General features: G+C 38.8%; 1 protein-coding gene across 1 annotated transcript in view; it reads right to left on the reverse strand.

The window, feature by feature from the left end:
* LOC306844166 (laminin subunit alpha-2-like) overlaps positions 1–19340 on the reverse strand; it is a gene marked incomplete at both ends in the record, with an annotated part of 216864 nt that overhangs the window by 80472 nt on the left and 117052 nt on the right. Inside the window, 4 exon segments of the mRNA XM_079376117.1 lie at positions 340–551; positions 10763–10849; positions 13851–13978; positions 17535–17648. Coding sequence (XP_079232243.1) covers positions 340–551; positions 10763–10849; positions 13851–13978; positions 17535–17648 — 541 coding nt within the window.

Below are 19340 nucleotides of genomic sequence, written 5' to 3' on the forward strand. Positions count from 1 at the left end.
ATCACACTAAATGTCTTTTACAGAAGGAAATATAATAATCTGACAAACAATCTGCCTTTTGGTTTAAAAAGTATTCATAAACATCAGTGGAGAGTTTATATGCTATTTTTATATTATGCATGTTATAGATATAATTGTGAACAATTCATCCATGTTATGTTTATTATTATTATTATTATTATTATTATATATGTAGCCTTACCTCTGGTGATATATTCAGGATTTTTCATTTATTCCTAAATTGGCTGATGTTGAGATTATAAGAGAATAGACATCACATGTTGCTGTTAGCTAAAGTGCTATGATCTGAAAACAATGAAACGCAGCTCCTTCACTCACCTTGGCAATTCTTGGCAATAAGAGCATCTCCAAAGTATCCGTCAGAGCACGTTTCACAGTCCGGTCCTCCATATCCCTCATGACAGCGCAGACAGGCTCCGGTCACCGGGTCGCAGCTGAGCTCTGCTGTAAGATCCAGGTTCCCATTACACGTACACGGCTGACAGGAACCCCCAGGAATGTTGGGACGCCCAAAATAGCCATTAGCACACCTGAGGTCATCCAGAGTAGAATACATGCTTTAAAGTTGCAAACAGGAAAAATGCTGCAAATAAACACACTTCAGACCTTCTATGGTGGCATAAAACTGTATAATGTATCATGTGACCATCTCTTTCCTCACACATGATCAAATAATTTACACTCAAATCAACTTTCACATGCATTTGTTTTATTACTTCCTGTGTGGCACTGTAATGAGCTGGATAATGTAAGTCAGCCAGCTTGTGGGCCTAGTCCCTGTATGCGGGTTTGTTTTGTGGTAATTGTTTTGTAATTGCAGTTTGAATCAGATCAGAGGTCGCTTTAGCAGTTGCGATAGTGTATGCAGAAGCTAAAGCTGAGCTTAACAGATTGTCTGTCAAGAATAGCTGGGGTAAAGTGGGATAAATGGAAACACTTAGGGAAAGCATTTAAGTATATTGCATTTCCTGACGAGTCATTTACCGTTTCTCTTTTAAAAGGAGCTGTACACGACTGAACTGACTCCATTACAGTACGTCTGATGAACAACCTTATTTTGATCATGAAAAGAACGCCTGAGACATTTCTCGCCAAAACAAAGCGCAGACGATGAGAACGTGAGAGAAATATAAGGGGAAGAGACGCTATCACTTTCTCTGCTCGCTTCGCCCACCCGCTCTTCTTATCTGCTGTCGGTGCGTTTGGATCCTATATCTCTACTGAAGCAACTTGTGCTGCTGGCTGATAAACACGCACAGTCTATCCACTGCCTTCATGTTAAATGAATTCCTCTGCACTTATCTGCACACGACTGCGCTATCTGCATGATGGTGGAAAGAGAAAGTAATCACCGTGTTTCACTCACGCTCAGCGGATTCCGCAAGCCACCCTAGACTTATTAATTGAATATGGTATTGCTTGTGACTGTCTTTACAGTCCCAGTAGCACGCTAGAGCAGAATCTAGTTCTAACTGTGCATGTTGGAGATTTCAACTTTTAAACAATGTCTTAGATCTCACAATAACTTTAAAATCCATAATATCCCTTCAGCAGTACAAATGCACTGGGCTCATGTCTTATTTAAGAAATCTTGGTACATATACAGTAATATCTGCATTTATAGTTGTGTTACTGTATGTTGGGCTACATTAAAAGTGTGATTTTTACTTGTACCTGGTACTGCTATTTAAAACGGTTAGTGAACTTCATGTAAGTTCATGCTTTGGTACGAAATTGTCTCCTAAGAACATGACTGTAAATGCAATATGGAAAATGTGAAGATCAGACATTGGAATAAATATTAACCATTCATATGTTGTAGTGTAAAATATAGGCTAACAAAGTATAAACAAACTGCTATTTTGTCACTTTCATATATGAGAATATGAGAATGAAAATACTGACTGATGTTTATCATCTGAATTTTGATGTATTTCTCTGTACTATAGCTAATGATGTTCTTTGGAAAGGAGTGGAACCATGTTAGCACTGGCCTTGTTTAATTTTACTTGTCAGATTATTCCTACGGATGTGTGTAAATGTGGAGCTGTCTCTGAGTAAATCACAATAGACTTTAAGAGTGTATCTGTTGTGACCTGACGTCACATTCTGCAGGGTGTTATTAACAACTTAAATTCAACACACAACAAATAATAATAAATCCATAATGTTAAAACATACAATACTCCACTTTCCTGCAGTGATGTAGTTTTAAATGCATGTTCTTTTAATTTAGCTATGAGGTCATGCTGTGATGAATCGGCCTTGTATTAGTCACACAGTTTCAAGTGATACGAATTCACAGGTCAGAGTTCAACAAACTTGAACTTTGTAACCCAGCAAAATGCGAAACAACTTTGCAAGAGCTCGCGTTTCTGCTTTCCCACATTCGTATGCGCATGGAATGGAAGTCAATGGATCAAAAAGTGTGACCGATCTTTAACATAAATATGGAGTTCCACAAGGCTCTGTCTAGGACAAATTACAATTAAAAATCTGATCATGCAGTTTTTTTATTTCCACTATTTTCATACTTTATTATTATTTTTTTAAATTAGTATTTAGTGTAATAAGACAGTAAAGACTGGTATCCATTAATGGACAAATTAGAAGTCATCGGGAGTAAACAAGGGTTAGGAAATGATTACAGAATCTCTTTAAGTAACAGTGTCTGGGTAAATGGAAAAGTTATTACCTACCATTTTAAAAATACATAACCCCCAACACACTGTCAGACAGACTGTCACCTCTGCACTGCTTTGGTACCCTTTAAAGGGTAACTGAGCATTGAAGGCTGGCTCTTCCTCTCCCTCTGGTGCCGGCTCATAATTTCTCTTGTCGTTAGCTCTGCTGTGAGAGAGTCATCTTAAGCACTGATGACTAGGGCCAGGTGTCTTTAACCCAGACCATATATACAGCCAACTTCCTGTGTGTCTGCACACGAGGGAACAAACACAAAAAAAGCCTGGGACTGTTCCAAACTCTTATTTCTGTCCTCTTTTTACCTCATTCAACTCAGCCTGCTCTCTCTAGGCCCTTTCGCACCGCAGGAACCTTTTCATAGTACCCAAACTAATTGTGGAACTACCCAATTTTTGGTGTGTTCGCACCGTGGGAACTAGGAACTGTTTTAGTTCCTGGAACTCCGTTTGGAGGAACTAAATTAACTCTTACTTCAGAGTAGGGTCTAAAACAGTTCCATAGGAACTATTGTGATGTAAGTGTACGCTGATTGGCTAAACGCGTACGAAAACGCCCTCACCCGCCATGATTTAAAATGCCATGTCAACACATACGGTGTAAACATTCCATGTCCATTATTGTGAAACCCGCGAGACAACAAAAACACAGCTCCGATCACAGCGTCCTCCATCCTCCTAACGTCGTTGTTCTTTGTTTTCGTTGTTGAACAAATGACGCGCACAATGACGTCGCTGTCGACCGGCTTACGTCACTTCTTAGTACCCACTGTCGGTGCAAATGCAACCCTTTAAATGGTACTGGGAAATAGTTCACGCAAAATCGTCCCAGTAGTTTAGTACTGCACTTTTAGTTCTGGAACTAAAGCGGTGTGAAAGGGGCTTCTGACTCGCTCACTGTTTCAGGTGTCACTGGCCACGCAGGGCCAAACTAAACCCAAGTACTCTATTTCAGAGCAGGACCAGGCACTATGGAGGGACCGAGCTGAATTAGGTCAGTGAAAGACTGACTGGGGTGGAGAGAGGCGGGTATTGTTTTTTCCTGTTTTGGGTCAGTGATTCTTAAACTGAAAGTATCACTAAGCCCATTACTGTTACTGATTGCCTACTACACTCTCAGAGCAAGCTTAAGGCATGCTTCACAACAAACACAGACACAGTGAGTGAATAAAGCAGGGGGGTGAGATGATGAATATAAGAGCTTGCACAACTGCATTGTAACGGCAACAGCAGGCTCACAGGCTTTTACTCTGAGAACATGTACATGGAGACCAAAAATGGACACTTTTTATCTGCATATACATGCAGCTCCATTAGTAAGCAGCTTTTTCTCATTGTGTTTTCATAATATTTCAGAATGGCACTTTCTTGCCATTATTTTGGTGCATGTGATGTAAACTGGCTACGGACAGGGTTTCAGGGTTTAGACCAGTGGTTCCAACCCGTAATTCTGGAGCTCCCAGCTGAACTGGGCATGCAGAACTGCACTTTCTGTATGTCTCCTTCAAATACATTTGATTCAACTCAGACTCCAAGACCTGAAATGGGTGTGTCAGACAAAGGAGAGATGCAAAATATGCAGTGTTGGGGGTTAATCTACATAAGAATCACATTTATATCCAAATAGTAAAGCACAACTACATTAAACCGTATAACCCCCCAAGAGTAGCTTAGACTATAAATATAACATACACATGTAAATCAAATAATCTGGATTCGGTTTGTGTGGCTGTTAGTGCATTTGGAATTTAGATCTCCAATTTATGTTTTATGAGAGTCAATAATCATTGCAATCAACACTAAAGTCTCTGAAGTTGCATCTTAAGAAAAGTGAGATATTTAAAAATGGAAGAAATCAGCAATTCTATCAGGACCACTATCGTCAATGATAGACACTTAGCATACCGTTTGGTTTGGTGGTATGGATCTGTTCTGGGCAAAAACTCCCTGCCCATCCATGCAGCCTGTCATGAATGAGCAGGGAGAGCAGCAATAATAAACCCCTAAGGGTTAACAGAACAGAACCAAGCAGATATCATTAATGTACATAATTACATTTAGTGTAACACATTCAAGATAAGGGAATCTGATTCAACATGAATGTCAATAGCCGAGTCCTGACTGTGGCAAAAGGAGGAGTTGGGGATGGAGGAGGGTAATTTGCTCCTGAGCAAGCAAGCTGCTGAATAATGAACTGAATAATGCTGAATAATGCTTATATAGGAATGCCGCGATAGGTGTCGTATTCCTATAGGTAGATGTGATCAGCTGAGAGTCAGCTGATGCAAGCGTGACTCACGTGACCTGCCACAACTAATGTTACGCTTAAATTGTGGCACTTGTTGCTCATCTGTGTACACTAATAAAACAAGCTTTAAAGTCCTTGGTAGTGCTCCAGTGGGCTTAGTTTGGCTCTACAGATATGGTTCCTCTGAAGTTGTGTGAAGGATGTGGTGTTAAAAATTATGTACTGTAGGATGCATTGTATTCTACAATGTTTTCTGTTTAAAGAGAACTAGTTATGTGCAACTTTTGACTGCTGGCAAAATATATAACCACATATATGACCCTGGACCACAAAACCAGTCATAAGTGTCAAATTTATAAAATATCTTCATGGAACATGATCTTTACGTAATATCCTAATGATTTTTGTCATAAAAGAAAAATCAATAATTTTGACCCATACAATGTATTTTTGGCTATTGCTACAAATACCCCCCAGCGACTTTTTGTGCTCCAGGGTCACATATTTATTGAGACTAAATGTAATAATTTAAGATTTAACCACTGAAAATCACACATTGGCTGACTGCTAACCTGAATACTGGAACTGAACATATCCTCTTCAGTGTCTATGGTGGTTACAGCGATGTTGGACAATGTTGAGATTTAAAATTGTATTGAAATGTCAACTTTATCTTTATCTTTGATGTTTTTCGGAAAATTCTATAGAAGACTAAACTAAAGAGGCACTGATGAGACAGTAGATGGCACAAAAGTATAAAGCTATACAACAAACGTGGATTCATTGATGTTTCCCAAAAGCTATCAAGTAGACTGAAGAAACCCCTTGGCACCAAAGGTCTCTTCGGTCTACTTAAACTACAGTACTTTTGGGAAATGCAGATTCTGAAAGATTTGATGAGAAATGTTTGAGCTCATATTAAAATCTTTGCCTTGGCATTGCAGATTATCTGAGCATTCTATGAGGAATTCTTGAAACCTCCTTTGAAAGTCCTTAGTAACGTGTGTGATTAAGTCTCTATTTGCGCTCTATTTAATGTAGTTTCCCTGTTGGACGGCCTCAGTACAAAGCATATTTAAGAACGCATTTTAGGAGCGACAAGCACCGCCTGACTGAGTTTGTGTGAAGTATGTCCTTCACATCTCTTTCAGTGGGTCTCTCAGGGGACAGACTGGGTTCGAGCCCCGTCTGAGCAGTGATGGATCGGTCCCATCTCGCCCCATTAACGTGCGTCTGTCCCTGGATTTTCCCAGAACGAGAAACCTTTCCGTTCACTCTCTCTCTCTCCTCTCTAACTTTTTTCGCTTGCCCTCCATAACACACCACCAGCTCCCTCGTTTCCATTCCTTCCACCTTGTGTCTGCTAATGGCTCAGCGTGGAGAGCTTTGGTGCCAGCTAGCGTGGCACTGCAGCAGTCCCTCTCCATCTGTTTCAGGGGTGGGGTCACAGCAGAGCCGAGACCTAGACGCCGTATTCCACGACACCACTGCGATTTAGTCTGCGTACAGAGCTGGCACGACTGCTAACGCAACCTCCCCAGAATGCAGCATATGCTAATGCTAACACATCAGCATATCAACCTTCAGAGAACGAGAGAGATTGACGCCTAGTGGGGAACTTGAAGGGATGAGAAAGAAAGAAATAAACAGAGACTGATGGAAATATTCTGCATGATAGATGAGCTCAGTGATTTCTGATGCTAATGAAATTAAGACAAAACCATGAGTGCTACAGCTGCCAATGCTAGCGAGGGAGCTGCTTTGTGTTATATTGCATTTGTGGCCACATTGCACTGACCACAGAGGATCAAGCCATTTGCTCGATCTTATCCCTGAATATTATTTCATGTCACACTGGCACAGAGATCCATATGGCCTAGAGATTAAGATTTGTTTGACTAGTCTACTCAAACAAACATATTACAAACTCAAACATATGGTGTTATTTGGTATTTTACACACACACACACACACACACACACACACACACACGTTGGGTTTCCATGTTTTAGAGGGACATTCCATAGGCGTAATGGTTTTTCTACTGCACAAACCGTATTTTCTATTGTCCTACACCAGCCCTGCAGCTAAACTTTCTACATATTTATGTTTAAAAAAAAAAAAAAAAAAAAAAAAACTTAATTCTATATGATTTATAAGCTCGCTTCCTCACAGAGACCAAATGTCCACACAAGGACAAGGATTTTGGATATTGCCATCTTTGTGGGAACATTTTGTCCTCATAACATAGGGTTTACCAGGACCACACACTCACACACACACACACACACACACACACACAACAAGGGTTTAATATGAAGAATTACTGGAGAGGACACATAGGCTGATTATGCTGCCCTTGTAGGAGGTGCCCTTCTAAAGCTGCATCCTAAATGAAAAGGAACCACTAAACTGACTGATTTCTACATAAGCAGCATTTTTGCCAAGATTATGGGTTGAATTCCAAGGAATGCATGAACTGATGAAATACCTTGAATGCAATGTAAGTCACTTTGGATAAAAACATCTGCCAAATGATTTTAAGAGTTGAAATGATATTGATTTCAAGAGTATAGTGTTATATTGCCAAGCTAACAACATGATATTCTAACAAGCATAAAAATCACACAAGCACACAAAAAAGATGTGTAAAAAAGTCTATGTAGTTTTAGTTAGATTCTGTTATTTTTAGCAATACTTAATCATAATGACATGAACTGCAAACATTTTTTCTAATGAACATTTCTTATGCTGCCTTCCCTTTTGGAAATCCGGAGCACAATCACAGCATAATGTCTCGCAGTGCTGCCCGTAGACGACTCATTAAGGTGTTGGTACAATGCCATTAAAATTCTGCAGGGAAGTTCTGGTCAAGTTTCAAAACTGCATCAAAAAAGGATCTACTGCATCATCAGAAATGAACCCAGCTTGGGACTTTCCAGTATGCCATTCCATTTCACATGGAAAAGAACTCTCAAAGATGCACATTTGGGAAAACAGGTTATAGGTTATTATTATTCATTTGTTTTAAATTTAGGGCCATTTTAAAGATTGTAAGTGTAAAGTAACTAACCAAGGATCATTGGAAATAGGTGTCTCTACTTGCGTTTCTGCAAAACTAAAAAAAGTACCAATACGTACAAACTGCTGCAGTTTTCAGTGAACACTAGAGGTATAGTAAAACGCAAAAAAAAAAAAAACTCTTATTCCTTTTCACGCAAAGTGATTTACAGGGCCAGAGTTTTGATTAAGAAAGCCTAATTTTTGCACAATTCCTTGCACAATATTATGTTAGGACTTTAACATGCTGCAAGATTTGAAAACTGTTCATTTTGAATGTTAGCATCACATATACAGCTTCACAGGTTTTCTAACGCAGTAGGTTTGCTTGGTTGTTCACACGATACAGCATTGAACTTGAGAGGTGAAGCGCTCTGGTATGAATCCACAAAACTACTGTAGGGAAACCACCCTTAAACTGTACATTTCTTGTCTGTTACCACCCACTGCCACTTATACAATGAAAGCATTTTTTTAAATCACTTTTGCATTTGTTAACACTATCGAGTAGGTAAAGGGATTAAGCTTTTAGTGACACTCCCCGGATATTTGAATTCTGAACCGCCGCAAGGGCCGGCGCCAAGGGGGGGCACTTGCGGGTCGTGCCCCCCCAAACGAGTACTGTGATTTGTACCCCCCCTAGAAATTTAAATGCCCCCCCCGATGGAGGTGACCTGGCACCGGCTCTGGCCTGAAGCAATGTAATAAAATTGAGGCCTCAGTCACATATTGAATGCATTTTGGCATCACTCACTGTACATTCCACTTTGAAACTGTCGCAAAATGTGCAGTAAGGTACGTACTGTAATATCGGTGTTGCAGAAACGTCACCACAAGCATGTATTTTCAATGAGCCTGGGTTGCTAATCACCCTGTAGCACTATCAAGCCATACAGAACAACAGAACTGGTGACACCATAGAATCAATACTTTTATACAAGCACGTTTAACAATGAAATATAGCAAACCTTCAGTCACTGGATTTACTACAAATAAGGAAAGTGTCGGGTAAGATGTGCCAGTGAGTAAATTGTGTCACCTGTTTAATTTGGCACATTTTTGTGCATAATATGTGTCATGTGAGCATATTACCAGAAAAAATAAAACAGGTCAAATGGAGTTTTACATCCATAGTCATAATCTGACTAAAGATTAATCATCAATAATTAAATGCAGCCTAACATTTTACCCAAAAATGCCAGCTGTGGGGTAAAGTGTGTCAGATACTTTGGGGTAAGATGTGCCAGCAGCACTTGTAAATGCAAACTTGACCTTTGTATTTAAAAGGTTTGAAATGTAAACCAATCACATTGATTCAACTTTACATGACACAGCAATTTGTGTGACCAGATCACTTTGTTTATTCAGAAGTCTACAGTGCATGCATAATTATTAGGCACGTTAATACTCTGATCATATTCTTTTCCAAGCACATTTGACCAATTCCAAACCACATCAATCTTAATAACCACTATTAATTTAGTTTTATAGTCATTTATAAGTGATATATAATTGTCCATGAAGGCTGGAAGCGAAAAACGTCTTATATTCAGTTGTGCATTATTATTAGGCAAGTTTTCTTTTACAGATAAAATGAGCCATTAAAGAGATTTAAAAATTATTTAATCCCCATGAGAAATATTTAAAACTAATGCAATACAGAAATTTAGGACATGATCATTGGACAGCTAAATGTGCATTGGGTCAGCACGGTCAGAAAAAAAAAAACAGGTGGAGAAGAAAAGAGACTTGTTACCTGCAAAATAATTAAAAATTAATGTGAATAATTAGGTGTAAACCATGAGGAACCATTTTCCAGAACTGCACCATTCCTGGAGTCTCCAGAAGTACAATGTATCAGGTTCTTAGAGACTTTGCTTGGGTAAAAAACCTAAATACCTAAATGTTGTGAAATACATGAAGACTGATTTTTTTTATAGGCTTTATGGACAGATAAATTGAGAATGACTCAAGCAGCACATCCTCTTTTACCACTGTTTGAAGAATTTATCTTCCAGAAAAAAAATGAGCTCAAACAACTTTTTAGGATTTTTTACCCAAGCAAATTGTCTGAGAACCTGACACCTTGTAATTCTGGAGACTCCAGGAAGGTTGCAGGCTGGAAAATGGTGGCGCTGAAGACTAAATGTTCCTGATGGTTTACACTTTATTCTTCACAATAATTCTTAATTATTTCACAGTTAGTGTCTTTTCTTATCCACCTGTTTTTTTCTGACCCCGCTGACCCAATAAGCATTTTGCTGTCCAATGATCATGCCTTAACTTTAACATTTCTGTATTGCAAGACTTTTGAACATTTCTCATGGGGATTTAATCATTTTTGACTCTTCAGTCTGAGTTAAATCTCATTTTATCGGTAAAAGAAAATATGCCTAAAAATTCTGCACACCTGAATATAAGGAGTTTTTCACTTCCAGTCTTCATGGACAATAATATCACTTATAAATGATTAAATAAAAAAATAATAGTAGTTATAAAGATTGATATGGTTTGGAATTGTTAAAATGTGCTTGGAAAAAAAATATGATCAGAAAATCAACGTGCCTAATGATTATGATTATGCACGCACCGCACGGCCTGACATTAAAGACACTGAAATATCATTAACTGTAACCAGTCTTGTTTCTTTTTGTATAGAGGAGAGCTTGAGTAAAAAGTGGCACAACTTACCCCACTGAAGGTAAAATCTGGAGGCAAAACCTTGTCGTCTTACCTGTTACAGCGTGTGCCCGTGTAACCCGGCGGGCATTGATCGCAGATCACCTCACCCCTGGCATCGACGTGACATGTGGGACTGAAACTACGGTGTTTTTGAGCCAACAAAGGGACAAAGAGAAAAACAAAAGAGCAGCGAATTAAAAACATCCTTCCCATTCGTCATAAGTGCTTGCTCTGGATCTAACCGAGGCCAGAGAGAGTCTGAAGCCCAAGACGGTTTAACTGGCGGGCAAACTCTGTGCAGCAAGGTCAGGTTCTGCCATCAGCTCTAGCATAATGACTGTGTGACTATTTCAGACGACACAGGAGCCCGGCTGAGGGGCATGCTGGGAATGCTGAGGGCAGGAGGGGAGCGACTCTTTCTTTAGCCCGCTTGAGGATGTGGAATGTTCAGCTGTTGGATTCTGGAACATGTCTACTCTTTCTGGATTAGCCACTAGCAAGCTACAGCCAATATTAACCTAGTGTTGAAATCATGCGCCAGTTACAGAGTTGACGTTAAAGCATGCAGGACTTTGCATGCTGGAAGAGCTACAAGTCATCCTTATAAATACTACCTGCTAAAAATAAGGCCAATTTATAGGTGCCATAGAATGCATTGATACAACATTTTAAATTGTTCTCTGATATCTACATAGAAGGTATGTGGTTTAGGTAAGGGCAAAAATTCTCCAGAAACGGGTTTACATGTGCATTTACAACCCTAGGACTTCTCCCTAGAATGAAATGGTCTGTTATTACCTTATTTGGAAGGGTCATGAATAATAATGTTGAGCTCTGCTCTGATTGGCTGATTAGCTCACAGGAAGGAAACTATATATTTCCATACTTTCTTGCGCAGTTATATCGTTGGGTAATTATGCTGTAAATAAAATCCAGGCATCAGGGAGCCGCTACTAATATGCCGGGCAACTGCTTTTAAATGCACGATCGCTTTTTACTTTCACTTTCAGTTTCGAGATTCGCGGTCACACAAACTCTGTTTATACTGTGGAGCGGCAGCACTTTCCACACATTTTACAAGATCAGATGCTTGTCAGTGGTGCTCAGGATCTGTAAATCATTCGCCATCATCCTCATTTCTCCTTACTCTGTTTATGTGGTAAGTGAAATCTTATGTACTGTAATTTAACAGGCTAGCATTAGCAAGCAGCTAACCATGTCCCTTTAATGGCTTGCGTTATTTTATTAGAACACATTATTTGCTTTCCGTGCCTTTCTGAATACAGACACCAACCCATCCCTGCACTTCACATCCCCTGCACAGCCTGGAACATAACATTTATTGCCATGATCTGCCCTTTTCGCTGTTGTCCTTCTGTTGTCCGCAGAACTTCTGATGATTCGGCTGTGCAGGTTTGGCTGGCCTAGAACATGGGCGCGTATATGCAAATGTTGGGGGCGTGACTATTAGTGATCCCGACTGTAACGTCACAGTTGGTGTTATGTTCTGATTCACCTATTTTTCAGTGGTCTTTTGCATTCACACGATTTACATAAGGAGGAGGAAACAATGGTGTTTGAGGCTCACGGTATGTCATTTCCTTGTACAGAACTCTTATTATTCAGCTATGCCAAGGTAAATACAATTTTCCATTCTATGGCACCTTTAAACTGAATTATGGTCTTAACCGGTTTTAGTTAAAGAATTTGAGTCTGCTACTGGCACAAGATTGTTCAAGATTATATGTGCAATTTTGAAATATTTTCTCGTCTCCCATTGTAACATACAGGTTTATTGTGCTGTTTGAGTCTCTGACACAGTAACAACATTACTCGGTCTCGTCTAATATCCTGAACAGCCCAGCATAGCAATACAGACTCAACACTGACTATATGACTAACCAATAGCAATGTTCAGGAAACCTGTTTGCACACAGCAGTTTCTTTTAGAAAAAAAGTGTGCAAACATTGTAGCTTGTCACTGGGGCAGTAGCCTCAAAAGAACATCTTTGTATCTTATTTACCCCTAAAAGGTACACATGTGTACCTTAGATGAGGTATTAAGCTGTCTCTTTAAGGCGACTACATGCAAAAGGATTTGTTTCTCTCTTGCACAGTCAGAGTCAGAGAAAGAGTCAGAAATCTCCACTTCAGCAGCACTTACAAAAAGCAAACTTTATTCATATCTATAGGAAGGGTTTCAAAGAGGGATTTGTTTGTGTATACACACACACACACTATATTGCCAAAAGTATTGGGTCACCCCCTTCTAATGAACATGTTTGACTACTTTAGTAATTTCCATGAGTGCAATGTTTAATGTTTAATCATATAATGATATTCTAGGGAATTACGTGCTTCTAATTTTATAGCAACAGTTTGGACAGGACCCTTTTCTATTCTAACATGACAGTGTCTCTGTGTATAAGACACGGTTCAAAAAGACATGATTGATTGAGTCAGTGTGGAAGAACTTGACTGGTCTGCAGAAAGACAAGTCCTGATCCCAGCTGAACACCTCTGGTGTGACTTTATATGCAGACCTTGAGACCAAAACTCATCACCAAACACCAATGACTTGTATAGACACTATAAGGACAAAAGTATTGGGACACCCCCTTCTTTAGAACAGAAAAAGGCACCAACAAAACTGTGGCAACAAAGATGAAAGCATAATTAACGTATTTAACATTTTTTTTATATACTTGATCCTCCTGATACACATGAAAAAGGTTTTGTGATTTTTTTTCTGTGCCTTTACATTGTTTATAGCATAAGAAACACTATTATTTTATTGATATTTTATGCCATATCCTCTGTAGAAGTACTCCAGGCAAAAACAAGGTGTTGTTTAGTTTGTTTTCATTCACCAATCAATTTTTAGCAAACCTTTGTACTAAGATGATTCTCAATTATGTTATGAAATATATTACAGAATGATTTGATATTTGACTTATTTGCAAAAATATGTTGTCTTTACAGTGGAAAAAGTCTATGGCTGGGTCTGAGGAGGATTTGTATGTAATATATGGAGAACATAATATAGCCTGATAGTTACATACAATAATAATCTGAAAATACTGTTATGTGACTGTTTAAGGTTCTGAGGTCATGACTTCCTGTTATCGGTGCTGACGTACTTGTTTGATGGGCTGAGAAGAGGGCAAGCACATGGCTGACAGTCGTCTGCAGTTCCTCTGGTGGCGTCTCCGTAATATCCAGGAGCACACTCGTCACAGTACGGTCCAACCGTGTGATCCCTGCAGCCCTACAACACACACACACACATTTATAGACAAACACACATGACTAACGTCAACAGATGGATGTGTTATATATATATATATATATATATATATATACACACATACATATACAGGGCAAAAATGAGACATCCTATTTTAGTGTCCGCATCCACAAATTAAATTAACTAAGTGATTTTATATACATAAAAAGCATGTTAAATGCAAATTAAGTGTCTGATGTTTCAAATAACTTTTGTGAAAATAAAATAATGTTCATTGTTCATATAATGTGATTATGTATATTTTTATTTATGTAAAAATGAAACATACTTTTCTGACCTGTACTTATTTAAACAAATCTAAAAGAAATAAAAGAAAAACAATAACACAAAATATTATTTTATTTGAAAACAATATTAAAAACGTCTTGCTAACAAATGGATAAATCATAAAGATTGGTAAAGACCTAAAATGAAATGGCAATTAATTAGATTTTTTTGGGGAGATGCACTGTGATCCTTAAACAGTCTTTTAATATCATCTAAAGATTCTTGTTCTAAATATGCCTGACAAGATTTTTTATTTTTTTGTAACTATTGTTACACTGAATGACATTTTAGTGGGTATCTTTTGTAAATCATGGTAAAAATGTATGATGGTCATTATTTTAAGCTCAGAAAAATAATGAATAAATAAATAGTATGAATTATAATGCACAACAACAACAAATAATAATAAAAGCTGTATTTTTAATGCCTAAAAAGCCCTTTTATTGTCTTTGACCCATAGACAAAAGTTCTGCAGATGAGTAAATGAAACCGTGTTAGAGCCACCTTTAACTTCCATAAAAAACCTGTTCCATAAAAAGTGACAATATAACACAATTGCTTACATTTAATTAGGCATTACACAATATTGTGATGCTAGACTTTTAAAAGTAACATGTGGCAGTATGGATTAACACTTTTAATCAGTCTTTCAGAGACACACAGTGTCAGACTAATGGATTGGCGGAACAGCGCTAGTATTTCATCTGTGAGCAGTAAATACACATGCACACAGTGATAATCACAGTGCAATCCATCCACACACACACACACAACCACACACTCACACACACACTCACACACACGTATTCATTCAGTCCAGTTCACTGCTGTAACAAGCTATGGACAGAGGAAGTGATACTGTTGTATGAACATGTTTGTTGGTGTTTGATAATGTTTGTTAATGTGTCAGTTATGTAATTCAATACTCACAGATCATGTGGACCCAAACCTCATTTGTGTTTGCATACAAATAAACAACCCATTTTAACCCATGCCATTTACTCTGGCTTGACAATCACACACTCACTGGATAGAAGAGAAAGAACAAGACAGAAAACAGCGTGCAACACACACACACACACACACACACACACAGGAAATGGAACGGTTCTATTTTCTGTGACTCTGTCTGAACTGCATTCACAGCAGATTGTGTTATAATGCAGTTCTGTTATTATGGGCAAACAGCTACAACAACAAAAGCAGCAATGACACAACAAGTCAATTCTGTACACTCACCATGAAAAAAGAAAAGATGGTAACACTTTAGAATAGGGAACACTTATTTACTATTACAGTTTTTTCTCGATTGCTAAGACACATTTCTTGAAAGCTGCTATCCTTTTCTCTAAACTGTGAACACAAAACCCAATTTTCAAGCTACATTCACAAAACCTCAGACTCTTCTTGCAAAACCAAACTTTCACCTCAAAACAGTTCAATCTGTGCTCAAAACTGAACTATGTTGTCAAATCGTGCCACGAGTCAATCAAAATTAAAAACACTACTGAACAGTCACTAAACACTACGTAGAAAAATAGAAAACACAATGCTCAGGACATGAATGCATGTTGCAAAACAAAGAAAACCTGTGCATAGCACTTGTACAAAAAGACAAACCAGAAATCTTGTGCATTTACACGTAGCACTTGTAAAAACAAACAGAAATCGTATGCGTTTGCCACTTGTGTACAGTAAGCCCATGTAAAAATAAAGTACAAAAATATACATGGAATACTAGGCCTACAAACAGTTAGACCAACCCTCATTACAATACTACAGTACATTGGTACAGTGATGTACTGAAACATATTTACTTACAGTATACATATAGAGCTGGTAAGTCCCGCCCATCCGTAAAACCCCACTGGACCTCTAGATTGAAAAATCGTCAATGCAAGTGAATATGAGAAAATAATTATTTTCTCACATTCACTTGCATTGACAGTTTTTACGGATGGGCGGGACTTACCACCAGGACTTACCGGGGAAGTCGTGGCCTAATGGTTAGAGAGTTGGACTCGTGATCCAAAGGTTGCGGGTTCGAGTCCCCGGTCGGCAGGGATTGTAGGTGGGGGGAGTGAATGTCCAGCGCTCTCTCCACCCTCAATACCACCACTGAGGTGCCCTTGAGCAAGGCACCGAACCCCCAACTGCTCCCCGGGCGCTGCAGCATAAAATGGCTGCCCACTGCTCCGTGTGTGTGTTCACGGTGTGTGTGTGTGTTCACTGCTGTGTGTGTGCACGCGTGATGGGTTAAATGCAGAGCACGAATTCCGAGTATGGGTCACCATACTTGGCTGAATGTCACTTCACTTCACTATAGTATGTCATACAGTAATTGCTGTCAACATTTACATACTGTACTATAATGTCAAAAAAAGGTAATTACCTGTTCTCTTCTCTAAATCTTCGGATTATGGTGGACACAGTGAATCTACTGATGTTTGGTTGTACCCTTTGTCCAGCCTCCCTCATGCTCATACCATGGACAAGAACATGGTCAATCACAGTAGCTCTGATTTCATCAGAATATTACTGTCCTTTGTCTTCGCTGACCACCTCGACCTCCTCTCACACGAACTCTTCCTCTCAGATTTCTATCCATTGTAGCGCCTCACAAACCAGTGCTCTCTGAACTGGCTTACTGTATATGTTCCCTCACATCATTAGCCACAAGTGTGATCAGTTTTGAGTTGTTGTGTTCAAGTGGTGACACCTGTGCTTTAATTGTGTTTGACTTTTGTCACCTGTGCTCACCATTATGCAGCACGGGTGCATCACAATGAAAATGTGTTGGCAAGTTGTGTCTAAACAGGTGAAAAGTGCTTATGGTTTTGCCAAAAGAGTGATTGATTCAATCAGTGGGTTCAGGCAACTGAGCATTTGGTTCAGACAATAGGGTGTAGTGTTTTAGCAATTGAGAAAAACTGTAACTACAACTTTTCCCTCAATAAACTCCTAATTTGCTGCTTATTAATTGTTAGTAAGGTAGTTGTCAAGTTTAGGCGTTGTGTAGGATTAGAGATGTAGAATATGCTCATGCAAAATAATAAACAGCCAATATATTAATAATAGGCATGCTAATAAGCAACTAGTTAAAAGGGATAATTGGCCCCTAAACTAAAGTGTTACCCAAAATAGTTATTGGAAATGAGCAGCTGTGTTGAACTAATTATATGCATGTGCACACACACACACACACACACACACACACACACACACACACACACAAACACACACACATTACCAGGCAGTGTCCAGTGACGTCATGGCAGTGCTCCGCGTGTCCGTGGCATTGACAGAGTTCACACACACCGCGGTACAGCGTCCCGTTCACCCTGCGGTAGCCCACCGCACACATCTGTGAAAACACACACAATAGCTCATATTTAACACATCAACACACATGATTCTTCACGAGGATGAGCAGGAAGTTTTGGGCAAGTTTGGCTGAAAGTGCATCAGTGTGTGAGCGTCTGCACTGCTAGTAATTAATATGTGCTGTGCTAATTGATGGATCATTGTAGAGCACAGAGTGCTTTGATTTACTAAATGAGGGAGAAGATTTGTTTCAGTCAACTGAAGCACAAGGGAAGTTTATAGAGCCGGCTGATAAAGGCCTGTTCAGACAGAGTGTGTGTGTGCGTGTGTGTGTGCGTGCGTGTGTGTGTTCTTATTCAAAGTGTCTTGTTTTGTTTCATTAATGTGTCTGAAGTTGCTCTCTTCTTCTTATATTTGAGTGATTGTTCTCAGTGTTTCTTTCTACACATCTGTCGGCATGAAATCACAATTGACATATTTTTTATATGCATGTTATTGGTCTTGTTGTGAACAATTAATTCCTGCATATTTTTAATATACCTCGTAATCTTTGTAATTAAAATGTCAAAATGTGCTCTTCTTGTGAGACTGCTATGTATTTAAGCAACTGACATTCAGGTGTGCAACACTCACTGTTCACAGTCCAATCAACAACCGATGGATTAAATCATTAAAACCATTAAATTAATGGTTTAAAATTTTAATATTGTCTTAATGCTTTTGTTGGTTGGTATTTTTGATGTCTTGCCTGTGCAGCACCTTGGTCAGCACTTGTTGCTTTTAAGGTGCTATATCAGCTTGACCTTGACCTTGACCTTAAACCAAGTCCCCGACCCCATATATATACAGGTATATATTACTGTGAAACTGCTTTGACACAGTCTGCATTGTATAAAGCGCTAAATAAATAAAGGTGGCTTGACTTGACTCTTTCCAAGGCAGCTGGTCTGATCAGATTTAGATTTTGATGGGCCTTTAAAAACAAGCATTTTCAACCCATCTGCACCTTTAAACATACTTGTTTCTATAAATAAGATGCTAAACAAAGTGAAAACCCATGATCTCGTCATCAAACAAAACCTTTAATCATAACTTTTAAGCTTTTAAAACTTTTTTGGTCTGGTTATTGCTATTGTCAAAGTCCTATACATTCATTTATTCTTATAAAGGGGGAGGCTTATTATAATTTTTTTAATGCAGCATGGAAAATGTTTAAACATTTTAGTTTTCATTCTAATATTGCTAATTAGTGAGGCATAATCATGTGTAACAATATCAAATTTGTAGAACTGACATTCATTAGTATCAGCACTTTGTATGAACTGGGTTTCAAATTAATCTCTCACTGCATTTTGGGATTGAATTATTTATGGAGAATTCATGCAATGCTGCCTTAGAATTTGGTCAAAACACAATATCTAATGAGGCAGAATAATTGTGCTACCTGCAGTTTAGGGCAGCCTTCGCATCGGGATGATGCCTAAATTTGCTGTCTAGGTAGGCAGATCACTAGAACTGCTGACTGCAGAGATATTACACACACATGCTGAATATGAAGTGGATATTTGAAATGACTACAGCGATAAAGATCACACTTGTTTTCCTGCTGTCTTTCAGTGACCCTGCTGACCCTGTCACTCTCAGAGCAACCCGTCCTTCCCAACACTGAGCCGAGACACACAGGGAACATTTAAAGGGATAGTTCATCCGAAAATACACATTCTGTCATCAT

Source organism: Barbus barbus (genome assembly GCF_936440315.1).
Source record: "Barbus barbus genome assembly, chromosome: 24".
Taxonomy (NCBI): domain Eukaryota; kingdom Metazoa; phylum Chordata; class Actinopteri; order Cypriniformes; family Cyprinidae; genus Barbus; species Barbus barbus.